The sequence below is a fragment of the Trematomus bernacchii genome, unplaced genomic scaffold, assembly GCF_902827165.1.
Source record: "Trematomus bernacchii unplaced genomic scaffold, fTreBer1.1, whole genome shotgun sequence".
In the NCBI taxonomy this organism is placed as follows: domain Eukaryota; kingdom Metazoa; phylum Chordata; class Actinopteri; order Perciformes; family Nototheniidae; genus Trematomus; species Trematomus bernacchii.
Window position 1 is genome coordinate 1 of NW_022987753.1, and position 15,231 is coordinate 15,231.

At 47.0% G+C, this 15,231-nt stretch overlaps 1 protein-coding gene across 2 annotated transcripts; it reads right to left on the minus strand.

Annotated features, from left to right (window-relative positions):
- Positions 1–1,675: 1,675 nt before the first annotated feature.
- Positions 1,676–15,177, minus strand: LOC117496562 (putative lipoyltransferase 2, mitochondrial). 2 transcript variants are annotated; one of them, XM_034148263.1, is made up of 5 exons: positions 15,076–15,177; positions 14,831–14,973; positions 6,879–7,240; positions 2,094–2,220; positions 1,676–1,979 (listed from the first exon to the last, which is right to left on the minus strand). In XM_034148263.1, the coding sequence occupies exons 3-5, from the start codon at positions 7,233–7,235 to the stop codon at positions 1,747–1,749; spliced, it is 717 nt and encodes a 238-aa protein (XP_034004154.1). In that variant the 5' UTR covers positions 7,236–7,240; positions 14,831–14,973; positions 15,076–15,177; the 3' UTR covers positions 1,676–1,746. The 2 variants fall into 2 exon arrangements, with proteins under 2 accessions (XP_034004154.1, XP_034004155.1); XM_034148264.1 differs by having other exon boundaries at positions 14,831–14,958; positions 15,076–15,153.
- Positions 15,178–15,231: the final 54 nt, after the last annotated feature.

Consider the following 15,231-nt stretch of genomic DNA (forward strand, 5'->3'; position numbering starts at 1 on the left):
TCGGTCGATCGCTAGGTAGGTGGTAGGTAGGTAGGTAGCTAGCTAGGTAGGTAGGTGGTAGCTAGGTAGGTAGCTAGGTAGGTAGGTAGGTAGCTAGGTAGGTAGCTAGCTAGGTAGCTAGCTAGCTAGGTAGGTAGCTAGGTAGGTAGGTAGCTAGGTAGCTAGGTAGGTAGGATCGGTCGGGTCGCTAGGTAGGTAGGTAGGTAGGTAGCTAGCTAGGTAGGTAGGTAGGTAGCTAGGTAGGGTAGCTAGGTAGGTAGGTAGGTAGCTAGGTAGTGTAGGTAGGTAGCTAGGTAGGTAGGTAGGTAGGTAGGAGTGTCGGGTCGCTAGGTAGGTAGGTAGGTAGGTAGCTAGCTAGGTAGGTAGGTAGGTAGGTAGCTAGGTAGGTAGGTAGGTAGGTTAGCTAGGTAGGTAGCTAGGTAGGTAGCTAGCTAGGTAGCTAGGTAGGGTAGCTAGGTAGGTAGCTAGCCTAGGTAGGTAGCTAGGTAGGTAGGTAGCTAGGTAGCTAGGTAGGTAGGTAGGTAGCTAGGTAGGTAGGTAGCTAGGTAGGTAGCTAGGTAGGTAGCTAGGTCGGTAGGTAGGTAGGTAGCTAGGTCGGTAGGTAGGTAGCTAGCTAGCTAGGTAGGTAGGTAGCTAGCTAGCTAGGTAGGTAGGTAGCTAGGTAGGTAGCTAGGTAGGTAGGTAGCTAGGTAGGTAGCTAGGTAGGTAGGTAGCTAGGTAGGTAGGTAGGTAGGTAGGTAGCTAGGTAGGTAGCTAGGTAGGTAGAGTGAGTGTGTTCAGACATAACATGAAAAATACTTAGAAAGTGGAACAGAGAATTTACAACAAACATTTAAATTAGTGAAATAAACACAACTTGTTTATTAATTACAGACACTTTATTTACCTTACACACATTTATACTTTCAATATGTTTTATTGAACATGTGAACAAACAGAATGTTTATCTAGGCGTTGTGTATCCAGTCTCTTTAATCCTCTCGTTCATCACCATGTCTGAGAACCAGATGTTATGGAAAAAGAGCAGATCAATAACTCTGAAGTAACGTGTTGTCCCTGAGAGGAGCTTTGATGGTGTTTGTAAAGATCCTTCATTTCACTACATCTTTCTTTCTTTACTTAAAACATGAAGCCTCATTAGAGCCCAAAGCTACACTTGTAATACCTTGTGTGCGTTTAACCCCAAAGGATGAACTTAAGGTACAAACAGCTGCTTCTGGAGCTTATCTGTATGTTTAAGGCTTTGAAAAGCGGTGTTTCTGAGGTTAGTCTCTACTCTCTCTCTCCTCAGCGTCCGTCAGAGAGACGTCAGAGACTCAGAGAGACGTCAGAGACTCAGAGAGACGTGAGAGACTCAGAGAGACGTCAGAGACTCAGAGAGACGTCAGAGAGACGGCAGAGACTCAGAGACTCAGAGAGACGTCAGAGACTCAGAGAGACGTAGACGTCAGAGAGACTCAGAGAGACGTCAGAGAGACGTCAGAGAGACTCAGAGAGACGTCAGAGAGACGTCAGAGACTCAGAGAGACGTCAGAGACTCAGAGAGACGTCAGAGACGTCAGAGAGACGTCAGAGACTCAGAGAGACGTCAGAGAGACGTCAGAGAGACGTCAGAGACTCAGAGAGACGTCAGAGAGACGTCAGAGAGAGAGACGTCAGAGACTCAGAGAGACGTCAGAGACACGTCAGAGACACGTCAGAGACTCAGAGAGACGTCAGAGAGACGTCAGAGACGTCAGAGAGACGTCAGAGAGACGTCAGGGAGACGTCAGAGAGAGAGACGTTGAACCTCTCCCTGAAGGCCTCCAGCAGCACGGGGATGGCCTCCTCCACGCTCACGTCTCTCTGCAGCTCAGCGCTCAGCGACGTCACGCCTTTCCCTTCGATTCCGCACGGCACGATGTGGTCGAACCACGACAGGTCGGTGTTACAGTTCAGAGCGAAGCCGTGAGACGTGACGTAGCGACCGCAGTGGATTCCTGCAGGAACACATAATGAAGAATATACAAGATAAGATAGGACGTCCTTATTCCCCAAGGACACTGCAGAGTTACAACGAACAGAGCATCATGTGTTTCTGTGTGTTTCTGTACCGATGGCACAGATCTTGTTGTCTCCGACCCAGACTCCGGTGTGAGGCGACGTCGACGCCTCGATGCCGAACCGTCTGCAGACGGAGAGGACGGTCTGCTCCAACTCACACACATACCATCGCACACTCTGAGGACACACACAGATACACACACGTTAACACACACACACAGATACACACACGTTAACACACACACACACGATACCACACACGTTAACACACACACACACTACCACACACGTTAACACACACACACACTACCACACACGTTAACACACACAGATACACACACGTTAACACACACAGATACACACACGTTAACACACACACATGAAAGGTCTCCTATTATACTGTTTTTAGGCCTATATTATAGGTCTCAAATATATAAAGACATGTCTCTGAAGTGTCCTGCTCCAGACCCCAAACAGACCCTTGTAGCCCCCCCCCCCCTCTCTTCCAGCTGTTACTAAGGACATGTCTCTGAAGTGTCCTGCTCCAAACCCCAAACAGATCCTTGTAGCCCCCCCCCTCTCTCTTCCAGCTGTTACTAAGGACATGTCTCTGAAGTGTCCTGCTCCAAACCCCAAACAGATCCTTGTAGCCCCCCCCCCTCTCTTCCAGCTGTTACTAAGGACATGTCTCTGAAGTGTCCTGCTCCAAACCCCAAACAGATCCTTGTAGCCCCCCCCCCCCCTCTCTCTTCCAGCTGTTACTAAGGACATGTCTCTGAAGTGTCCTGCTCCAAACCCCAAACAGATCCTTGTAGCCCCCCCCCCCCTCTCTTCCAGCTGTTACTAAGGACATGTCTCTGAAGTGTCCTGCTCCAAACCCCAAACAGATCCTTGTAGCCCCCCCCCCCTCTCTTCCAGCTGTTACTAAGGACATGTCTCTGAAGTGTCCTGCTCCAAACCCCAAACAGATCCTTGTAGCCCCCCCCCTCTCTCTTCCAGCTGTTACTAAGGACATGTCTCTGAAGTGTCCCTGCTCCAAACCCCAAACAGATCCTTGTAGCCCCCCCCCCCCTCTCTTCCAGCTGTTACTAAGGACATGTCTCAGAAGTGTCCTGCTCCAAACCCCAAACAGATCCTTGTAGCCCCCCCCCCCTCTCTTCCAGCTGTTACTAAGGACATGTCTCTGAAGTGTCCTGCTCCAAACCCCAAACAGATCCTTGTAGCCCCCCCCCCCTCTCTTCCAGCTGTTACTAAGGACATGTCTCTGAAGTGTCCTGCTCCAAACCCCAAACAGATCCTTGTAGCGCCCCCCCCCCTCTCTTCCAGCTGTTACTAAGGACATGTCTCTGAAGTGTCCCTGCTCCAAACCCCAAACAGATCCTTGTAGCCCCCCCCCTCTCTCTTCCAGCTGTTACTAAGGACATGTCTCTGAAGTGTCCTGCTCCAAACCCCAAACAGATCCTTGTAGCCCCCCCCCCCTCTCTTCCAGCTGTTACTAAGGACATGTCTCTGAAGTGTCCTTCTCCAAACCCCAAACAGATCCTTGTAGCCCCCCCCCTCTCTTCCAGCTGTTACTAAGGACATGTCTCTGAAGTGTCCTGCTCCAAACCCCAAACAGATCCTTGTAGCCCCCCCCCCCCGTCTCTTCCAGCTGTTACTAAGGACATGTCTCTGAAGTGTCCTGCTCCAAACCCCAAACAGATCCTTGTAGCCCCCCCCCCCTCTCTTCCAGCTGTTACTAAGGACATGTCTCTGAAGTGTCCTGCTCCAAACACCAAACAGATCCTTGTAGCCCCCCCCCCCCTCTCTTCCAGCTGTTACTAAGGACATGTCTCTGAAGTGTCCTGCTCCAAACCCCAAACAGATCCTTGTAGCCCCCCCCCCCCTCTCTTCCAGCTGTTACTAAGGACATGTCTCTGAAGTGTCCTGCTCCAAACCCCAAACAGATCCTTGTAGCCCCCCCCCCCCTCTCTTCCAGCTGTTACTAAGGACATGTCTCTGAAGTGTCCTGCTCCAAACCCCAAACAGATCCTTGTAGCCCCCCCCCCTCTCTCTTCCAGCTGTTACTAAGGACATGTCTCTGAAGTGTCCTGCTCCAAACCCCAAAACAGATCCTTGTAGCCCCCCCCCCCTCTCTTCCAGCTGTTACTAAGGACATGTCTCTGAAGTGTCCTGCTCCAAACCCCAAACAGATCCTTGTAGCCCCCCCCCCCTCTCTTCCAGCTGTTACTAAGGACATGTCTCTGAAGTGTCCTTCTCCAAACCCCAAACAGATCCTTGTAGCCCCCCCCCCTCTCTTCCAGCTGTTACTAAGGACATGTCTCTGAAGTGTCCTGCTCCAAACCCCAAACAGATCCTTGTAGCCCCCCCCCCCGTCTCTTCCAGCTGTTACTAAGGACATGTCTCTGAAGTGTCCTGCTCCAAACCCCAAACAGATCCTTGTAGCCCCCCCCCCCTCTCTTCCAGCTGTTACTAAGGACATGTCTCTGAAGTGTCCTGCTCCAAACACCAAACAGATCCTTGTAGCCCCCCCCCCCCCTCTCTTCCAGCTGTTACTAAGGACATGTCTCTGAAGTGTCCTGCTCCAAACCCCAAACAGATCCTTGTAGCCCCCCCCCCCCTCTCTTCCAGCTGTTACTAAGGACATGTCTCTGAAGTGTCCTGCTCCAAACCCCAAACAGATCCTTGTAGCCCCCCCCCCCCTCTCTTCCAGCTGTTACTAAGGACATGTCTCTGAAGTGTCCTGCTCCAAACCCCAAACAGATCCTTGTAGCCCCCCCCCCCTCTCTTCCAGCTGTTACTAAGGACATGTCTCTGAAGTGTCCTGCTCCAAACCCCAAACAGACCCTTGTAGCCCCCCCCCCCCCCCTCTCTTCCAGCTGTTACTAAAGAGCTGACTCTGGGTCAGTAGCTTCAGAGAGAGAGTAGATCTCATCAGGAGAACTCCGTGACTAAACTCCATATCATGTTCCAAACCACATGAAGGATTCTCTCTGAAACAGCATGGAGCTCAAACTCTTTCTCTCTCTCAGGTTTACCACAAGGTGACTTCCTTTTGATTTCCTGCTTCTTTACACATGCTCTCTCCAGTACAGGTTAGCTCTGAGTGTTAGCATGCTAATGTAGACACAGACCATATTACTTCCAGAACACGTCTCATTGTTTCTGACAGCAACGTTTCTGATTGGCCCGTGGGTGTAAAGCCCGCCCACATTTTAGTAATGTGGTCATGACGCAGCAAATCTGGATCAGCTCCGTTGTTCCCCCGTTTTTAGAGATGTGGGTACGGAGGAAAAGAGAGAGGGGTTTATTTCCTGACACTTTGAGAGTCTCCTGACACACCGGGGACACGCCGGGGACACACCGGGGACACACCGGGGACACACCGGGGACACATGGGGACACACCGGGGACACACCGGGGACACACCGGGACACACCGGGGACACATGGGGACACACGGGGGACACACCGGGGACACACCGGGGACACACCGGGGACACACGGGGGACACACCGGGGACACATGGGGACACACGGGGGACACACCGGGGACACACGGGGGACACACCGGGGACACACGGGGGACACATGGGGACACACCGGGGACACATGGGGACACACCGGGGACACATGGGGACACACCGGGGACACATGGGGACACACGGGGGACACACCGGGACACACCGGGGACACACCGGGGACACACCGGGGACACACGGGGGACACACCGGGGACACATGGGGGACACACCGGGGACACACCGGGGACACATGGGGACACACGGGGACACATGGGGGGACACGGTGATGTAGAAAAGACATCAGAACGTGCATTCTGCATGATAGGAGACCTTTAACACACATGTTAACAGATAACTACATTAAACTGTATTTACAGGTTATTAAAGGTTATTGATCACCTTCTTGAAGCTGCCCAGGTGCATGATGGGGGTATTAAAGGTTATTAAAGGTTATTGATCACCTTCTTGAAGCTGCCCAGGTGCATGATGGGGGTATTAAAGGTTATTAAAGGTTATTGATCACCTTCTTGAAGCTGCCCAGGTGCATGATGGGGGTATTAAAGGTTATTAAAGGTTATTGATCACCTTCTTGAAGCTGCCCAGGTGCATGATGGGGGTATTAAAGGTTATTAAAGGTTATTGATCACCTTCTTGAAGCTGCCCAGGTGCAGGATGGGGTATTAAAGGTTATTAAAGGTTATTGATCACCTTCTTGAAGCTGCCCAGGTGCAGGATGGGGTATTAAAGGTTATTAAAGGTTATTAATCACCTTCTTGAAGCTGCCCAGGTGCATGATGGGGGTATTAAAGGTTATTAAAGGTTATTGATCACCTTCTTGAAGCTGCCCAGGTGCAGGATGGGGTATTAAAGGTTATTAAAGGTATTGATCACCTTCTTGAAGCTGCCCAGGTGCATGATGGGGGTATTAAAGGTTATTGATCACCTTCTTGAAGCTGCCCAGGTGCATGATGGGGGTATTAAAGGTTATTAAAGGTTATTGATCACCTTCTTGAAGCTGCCCAGGTGCATGATGGGGGTATTAAAGGTTATTAAAGGTTATTGATCACCTTCTTGAAGCTGCCCAGGTGCAGGATGGGGGTATTAAAGGTTATTAAAGGTTATTGATCACCTTCTTGAAGCTGCCCAGGTGCAGGATGGGGTATTAAAGGTTATTAAAGGTTATTGATCACCTTCTTGAAGCTGCCCAGGTGCATGATGGGGGTATTAAAGGTTATTAAAGGTTATTGATCACCTTCTTGAAGCTGCCCAGGTGCATGATGGGGGTATTAAAGGTTATTAAAGGTTATTGATCACCTTCTTGAAGCTGCCCAGGTGCAGGATGGGGTAGCAGACGAGCTGCCCCGGCCCGTGGAAGGTGATCAGCCCCCCCCGGCTGCAGCGCTGCACCTCGGCCCCGGTCTGACGCAGGCCCTCCAGCAGGGGGGGAGGGTAGGGGAGGCAGCGCAGCCCCGTGGTGAAGGTGGGGGGGTGCTGGACCAGCAGCAGGGCGTGGCTCTGCTCTCTGACCCTCTGATGGTTCTCCTGGTTCTCCTGGTTCTCCTCTCTGACCCTCTGATGGTGTCTGAGGACCAGATGCTGCTGCAGAGCCTCTGACTCTCTGAAGGAGAGGAGGCCAAGGCGCAGGACCTGGACCAGGGGGCGGGGGGGCATCACTCCTGGGGGGGGGGGGGGGTAACACATTATATAATAACACACATTATATAATAACACACACATTATACCTGGGGGCAATCATAACACACAAGGGTTGGGAACCGAAACTCGGTTCCAGATGAGAACCGAAAAGAAAATGCCGGGTACCGGGTACCCATACAAAATACACAATTTCGGTTCTGCTTAACGGTTCCTAAGCGCGGTAGACTAACCCTTTAGTATTGCAAAGAAAGCCTACATATCTGCACGGACGTAGGCTAAGGCTACGTAGCTATCTGTAAGGACCTGTAGTAACGTGACAACGTCACGCATAACCCCGGACCCGCCGCTTGCATGTCCAGAAGTGCCAGGTACAGCTAGCCGCGACACACCGTTCTCTTTGGCATTAAAAGGAAAGCTGACCAGAGAAAACACGGAGGAGTTTCATAGAGCGGTAACAGCATTTGTTGTCAAAGAGCTACATCCCTTCTCGGTTGTCGAAGCTCCGTCATTTAGGTATGCAAGGTTAAACAAAAGTGTGGCGATAGTAGGGTACTTCAATCAAATCAAAATCAAATGAAAGTTTATTTATAAAGCACATTTAAAAGCGATTTTTGGTCGAGCCAAAGTGCTGTACATGTAATAAAAACACATTACTACAATCACAATAAAGGACAATAAATTACAACAGATATATAAAAATATAACACAAGGAAAAGTCAGGAGTCGTGCTCCGCTCTGACTAGAAAGCCAGAGAGAAGAAGTGAGTCTTAAGTGTTGATTTAAAAACCCCTAGGGTCTGGGCCGACCTCACATGGAGGGGCAGAGTGTTCCAGAGCCTGGGGCCAGCTGCTGCGAAGGCTCGGTGCCCTCGGGTTTTGAGCCTGGTCTTGGGCACTACCAGCAGCAGCTGGTCAGCAGACCTTAAAGCTCTGGCTGGGGTGCAGCGCTGGAGGAGTTCAGCTATATAGGCCGGAGCCAGCCCATTTAGTGCTTTAAAAACAAATAAAAGGATTTTAAAATCAATTCTGAACCGAACTGGAAGCCAGTGTAGTGAGGCCAGAATAGGGGTGATGTGGTCACGCTTTTTGTGGCCAGTCAGCAAACGTGCAGCTGCGTTTTGGACTAGCTGTAAGCGTTTGATTGAGGCCTGGTCCATACCCACATACAGAGCGTTGCAATAGTCCAACCTCGAGGTAACAAAGGCGTTAATAACCCTTTCTAAGTCTTTAAAAGATAAATACGACTTGGTTTTGGCCAATAGTCTTATTTAAAAAAAGCAGGTTTTGACTACGGTGCTGACCTGCTTATCGAATTTAAAAGCGCTAGTGAAGGTCACTCCAAGGTTCATGTTATTTTTGAGGGATCCCAGAATATCAACCGGAGAGGCTGGAGGTTGCGGTCCAAAAAAGATGACCTCAGTCTTGCTCTCGTTGAGGTTGAGGAAATGTTGGCTCAGCCAGGATTTTATCTCTGTTAAGCAGTCCATCAGCTGCTGTAGTGAGTTTACATTTGCTTTGAGAGGCAGATATATCTGTACATCGTCGGCGTAGCAGTGGAAGGGAATATTATGTTTTGTGAGAATTGAACCTAGGGGCAGTATGTACAGTAGAAAAAGGATGGGGCCCAAAATCGAGCCTTGGGGAACCCCACAGGTAAGAGGGGCTTTAGCAGAGGAGAAGGCACCTAGCTGCACTGAGAAGCTACGGTCTGTCAGGTAGGACCTGAACCATGCAAGGGCAGAGCCTGTGATGCCAGCGGACTGTTCAAGCCGTGACAGCAGGATGCTATGGTCCACAGTGTCAAAGGCAGCTGTCAGGTCTAACAGCACCAAGACAGCTGGGCTACCTGAGTCGGCGGCTAGGAGCAGATCATTAAAAACTCTTCAAAGGGCTGTTTCAGTGCTGTGCATGGGTTTGAAGCCAGACTGAAACTTTTCATGGATTCCATGCATGGTTAAAAAAGACTGCAGCTGGGCGTAGACTACTCGCTCCAGGGCTTTTGATAAAAAAGGTAGCTGGGAGATGGGCCTAAAATTTGCGAGAATGGAGGGGTCGAGATTTTTCTTTTTAAGTAGTGGCTTAACCACGGCATGTTTGAAGGCAGCTGGGACACATCCTGAGGTAAGAGAGGTGTTTAAAAGTAATAAAATACTTGCTCCAACTGATTCTAAAACGTCTCTGAGAAGGCGAGAGGGAATGCTGTCTGAGGTGCAGTTTGTCGGCCGCAGGTGCTTGACTACATCCGAGAGAGAAGAGAGGGATACAGGCTCAAAGTGGTCGAGGACAGCAGGGCACAGAAAAGGAGCAGGATCTGGGATAGCACTAGTGTGGGCTAGCCTAAGAGCAGATACTTTTTCAATACAAAATTTAAGAAACTTATCACAGAGAGTAGTCGATGGGACAATAGAAGAAACATCACAGGGATTAAAGATCGAGTTGAGGACATTAAAAAGAACCTGAGGTTTTTTACTTGTACAGTAAAAGCCAGGTACTGTTATACAACTTGTGTCAGCAGGTTTCCTGCTGCTACCTCAGTTGAAATAAAGCACAGCTATTAAAAATGTCAGTTAAAAGCTTGAAAAAATAAAGATATTTTTGCTATCTAAACATTTGACCTCTTTCTTTTACAATTTTGGAATCGAAACGGGGAATCAATAAGCAGAATCGGAATCGATACATTTCAAACGATACCCATCCCTATAACACACACATTATAATGACACAGATTATACTATAAACACACACATTATAGACAAAAACTGCTCTTCAGAACATAAAAAAGTGAACCATGGTGTCCCCCAAGGTTCTGTGCTTGGCCCCATCCTTTTTTCAATCTTCATGCTTCCTCTTGGTTTATATAATATAATAACACACACATGATACTAGGGGGCGGGGGGGCATCACACCTGGGGGCGGGGGGGCATCACACATGGGGGGCGGGGGGGCATCACACCTGAGCATACGTTAATCACGGCAGCATTTAGCTGAGTTTCTGCTGCTAGAATTCTCCTGTATTTTGAGCAAAACACTTCATAGACAGGTTGTTTATATATCTGTATATATCTGAGACCTGTAATAAATGCCTAAAAATAACATGATAGGAGAACTTTAAATACTGTACATTACTTTTGCTTGGTTTATCTTTTATTTTTATACTAAATCATTAAAAAGTTTAATTAATATGACAATTCATTAGGGGTGTAACGGTATTCGTAATATTCGTATGGGCCCTTCGGGTCGGTACACGTGTGTCGCAGCGTTCAGTGTAATTTGCTCCCATTGGGTTCAACGCGTCATAGAGCGACCAAGTCATTTCATTGGACGAGAGGCATACTATGAGAGCTGGTCACAGGGATGCGTTCAAATGTAGTCAGTAATTTGAGGAACTGTCAAAATGGCGAACGCAGATAAAGTTGAGCTGGAAAATCCTCCAGCATCATTGAAGTCTCCGGTTTGGGAAAATGTTGGTTTCACAGTTACGTACAAGGATGACGGACAAAGACAGGTGGACCGAACCAAAGCTGTTTGTCGGCATTGTTCAACTAACATTGGTTACGCGGCTGGCAATACATCAAACTGGCACTCATTTGAAAAGGCATCACCCGAACGTGAATATCACCGGTACCAAAAGAAAAAAGACTGAAGTGCAAACCCAACTCCCACTAGCATTTAAGCCTCAGAACGCCACCAAACATCACATGATGGTTAACACTGTGGCCCTGAACAGCTCTACATCAAATCTGATGTTACGTAATGTGGTGTTACTATGGCAACGCATCCCTCGCCATAAAACACGATGCCGCTGTAACTCCAATGGACACGGCCCAATCGTCCCCCAATCTTCACTTGTATATCACCGGTCCATGCCTCAACAGCTCTATGTCAATTATGGGGTGTCATCATATGCGTTTCCATGGAAACGCATCCCTCGCCATAAAACACGATGTTGTCGTAACCAGTGTTAATTTCGTCAACGAAAACTATGACGAAAAATGTTCGTCAACGACCTTTTTTACATGACTAAGACGAGACGAGCTAAAAATAGATTCTTGATAACGAAAACTATTACGAAATGTATATTTAGCTTTCGTTGACGAGACGAGACGGGACTGAGGTGTTAATGGTGGACTATCGGACTTTCAGAATGCAGGGTCTTTTCCCCCAAGTGTCCATCTTGTCTGTCAAAATGCATCTTACGTTTCTAACTTGCAATATCATTATTTCCGCTCTCTTCACTCCAGAAGAGCGATCTCCCTGTCTCTCTCTGTGTACGGGGCCTCACTCTCTCTCTGTGTGCGGGGGGCGGGGCCTCACTCTCTCTCTGTGTGCGGGGGGCGGGGCCTCACTCTCTCTCTGTGTGCGGGGGCGGGGCTCACTGTCTCTCTGTGTGCGGGGGGCGGGGCCTCACTGTCTCTCTGTGTGCGGGGGGCGGGGCCTAACTCTCTCTGTGTGCGGGGTGCGGGGCCTCACTCTCTCTCTGTGTGCGGGGGCGGGGCCTCACTCTCTCTCTGTGTGCGGGGGGGCGGGGCCTAAGAGACACGCTGCAGCGGACACAGAGATCTGCCGGGGACGGAGCGTTCAGAAGTATAGAGACACTCTACAAGGCTCGATGTGGACAAAGCTCATTATGGCGTAAGCGCGTTGACACGAGTAGAGTAGTCTGTCCAAACAGCCGGCCAAAAGGCGTCATATTCAATCGGAGAAATGCACAATTTTCGACTTCCTCGTAGCTCTGTTGCGCCAATTACGAGTAACGTTATCACATCAGGTGCGCAGAGGTGGGAGAAGTACTCAGATCTTGTATTTGAGTAACGGGCCGTCTCCACGGCAGCGTTAAAAAAATCTTGGAGGTGGGCGTATCTGAGGCTTTGCGATCAACCAATCACATGAATCTCCCGCCCGCGACATACGAAGCCAAAAAGCCCGAAGTAAACTGGATATAAACTCCCCAAAACAGGCGAAAACATACCACTGTCTCTGCCACCTCCCTCCATGCCTGGCTCCTCCGGTTTGTATCCCGGTAGGTAAATAGGGTCTGGTCATAAAGCACCGGGTGATTCCCTACCGCTCATTTCTCCTCCATGTTTTGGAATATGAGGAAATGACCTGCGGTATGTCTCTCCCAGCATACACGCCGTTTGATTGGCTAGAGCTTGAACTGTCAGATTTGCGTACACGGGATTTGATTGGCTGACGCTTCCTCCTCAGCTTCAAAAGTTGAACATTGTTCAACTTTGGATCTTGAAAATCCTGAGAATCTCCGCTCGCCTGCCCACAATCCATTTCGGCGAAAGCGAAAAAAAGTGACGTCACCCCATTCAAAGTGAATGGGCAGAAGCGTTTCAAGATTTTTTAACGCTGCCGTGGAGACGGCCCGTAAAAGTAGAAGTACTCAGATCTTGTTCTTGAGTAAAAGTAGAAGTACTCAGATCTTGTACTTAGTAAAAGTAGAAGTACTCAGATCTTGTACTTGAGTAAAAGTAGAAGTACTCAGATGTACTTGAGTAAAAGTAGAAGTACTCAGATCTTGTTCTTGAGTAAAAGTAGAAGTACTCAGATCTTGTTCTTGAGTAAAAGTAGAAGTACTCAGATATTGTACTTGAGTAAAAGTAGAAGTACTCAGGTCTTGTACTTGAGTAAAAGTAGAAGTACCTGAGTGTAGGAATACTCTGTTTCAGTAAAAGTCCTGCATTCAAAATGTTCCTCAAGTGAAAGTATAAAAGTATTCTCATCAAAATATAGTGAAAGTAGCGACAGTAAAAGTAGTCATTGTGCAGATTGGTCCATTTCAGAATAATATATATGATATTAAATACATGTAGTGGAGTAAAAGTACACCATTTACCTCTGAACTGTAGAGGAGTAGAAGTACACAGTAGCATAACATTTAAATGTAAAGTACAAGTACCTCAACATTTTACTCAAGTACAGTACAATATAATAACATAATAATACATATTTTATTTATTTATTTCACATGTAAATAAAGCAATGTTAATTCGGTTAACAATTTGTTTAGTTTTTCCCTTTAAAAAATAACAAAAAGAATACCGTGAAAGTACCGGATCGATAAGCAGTTTCGATAAGACTATAGTACCGTTAACAACCTTAGTGATACCCATCCCTAGATATTACACAAGTAAAGTGTTAAGAGAGTGAAATGTTGCTTTACGAATTTCAACACTTGATGCTGTCACCTTGATTATAATTTCAGATACCTGCATTTGCCTAACTGAATTAGTTTAAAGAGAGACATTTTTTTGACTAAAAGTTGACTAAAAATGTAATTTTTCATCGACTAAAAGTTGACTAAAACGTTTTGAGTTTTCGTCAACTAAAACTAGACTAAAACTACGAAGGATAGAAATGACTAAAATGTGACTAAAACTAATAACCATTTTCGTCTAAAGACTAAGACTAAATCAAAAACAGCTGCCAAAATTAACACTGGTCGTAACTCCTATGGTCAAAACAGCACCAGACTTCAGATAATGGTTAACGGTCCAGCCCTCAACATGTCTATGTGCCATTAGTGGGTTTTCCTCAAAAGCTATTGCCATGGCAACGCATCCCTCGCCGTGAATCACGATGTCGCTATAACTCCTATGAAAATGGCCAAAAAGTGCTAAAAATGCACATGTGTGTTAACGGTCCAGCCGTGAAGACATCTACGTGACCGTTTTCAGATTTCTTCAAATGCCGTTGCCTTGGCAACACAATGCTCGCCATGAAACAAGATTTTCTCATAACTTCAGTGAAAATGCTCCAAACGGCCCAAAACTTCACAGGTTTGGTAACGATGCAGCCATCAACACATCTAAGCGTATTATGGGGTGTCATCAAATGCCGTTGCCATGGCGACAGATCATTCGCCATTAAGTTAGTTCAAAAGTTTGCAGTTCAAATATTCTGCTGCTTTTCCAAGCCTTTTTACTTTCTTTTCTTCTCTCATCACACATTCAAGCCCCCAGTGTTCATGTATCATTTCAATCTAAATTCTTCACTTTCTTCTTACACATTACATTTCAGAATAGCAGTTCAGCGGCAGCTTTTCAGCATAAAGCATTCCCACTTGCAATTTCTTCAGGAATTGCATTCTCTAGTTTTTTCTGCTATACCGAAAACGTACCGAACCGTGACCTAAAAACCGAGGTACGGACCGAACCGAAATGTTTGTGAACCGTTACACCCCTACAATTCATGATTTAATTCAACATATTCTTCGGTCAACTTAGGGAATTTAATCCTTAAAAATATCATTAATAATCTATTAAAATGACCTTAAATACTGAATGAATTGTTTTTATTATATTTTAAGTAACTTTGCTCCCCATTAAAAATCAATTATAAAAAGGTAAATAAAGTAATTATTTTACCCATTAATTATCCTTCTAGAATCCCGTTAAAAACCTAATTTAGGCTTCTGTTATTGTGTGAAATATTGACTTTTAATGTGAAATAATGAATATATAGAGGGCAGTTTGACCTCTATATATTCATTATATACACAGCTCAGACTCTGAACGAGGTTTCATTAAAGCTCCTCTCAGCTCAGAAGAACTGCCTCTCTGATTTCAGGTGTTTATCACCTGTTTTTTACCTTTTTCTCACCTGTTTAAAGTCTCTAAAGTCTCGGAAGCTGCTTCAATGCACCGCCATTGTTGTTGTTATTCTTCTTCTTCTTCGGTGGTGAAATCGTGAAATCGATCTACTTCCGGGTTTCTGCCGCCTGCTGGAACCTTTCAAAATAAATCCTAAAAGAGATCATTTTAGATAATAATAATAATAATTTGAGGGTTAGTAATGAAACATAAAGTTTAAATTGAGTTTTTCCGGGTTTTGTTTCAAATGTTTACGTTTATTTTGAAGTCTAGGAGGAGGCGGGACTTTATCTCTGACGCTGCTCAGTGGCGATGAAGCCAAAACAGCCTGGCACCGGGCCCACAGAGCATGCGCAGTGGAGTTTCCTTTAAGCCACGCCTCCTCTCTGTCAGTCAGATGATGGAGGGAGA

Coding starts and splice junctions, on each gene's coding strand:
- LOC117496562 (XM_034148263.1), bottom strand. CDS start 7,235: ATGCCCCCCCGCCCCCTGGTCCAGGTCCTGCGCCTTGGCCTCCTCTCC. Junction 2,221..6,878: donor ACCTGGGCAGCTTCAAGAAG/GTGATCAATAAC, acceptor GTGTGTCCTCAG/AGTGTGCGATGGTATGTGTG. Junction 1,980..2,093: donor CAACAAGATCTGTGCCATCG/GTACAGAAACAC, acceptor GTGTTCCTGCAG/GAATCCACTGCGGTCGCTAC.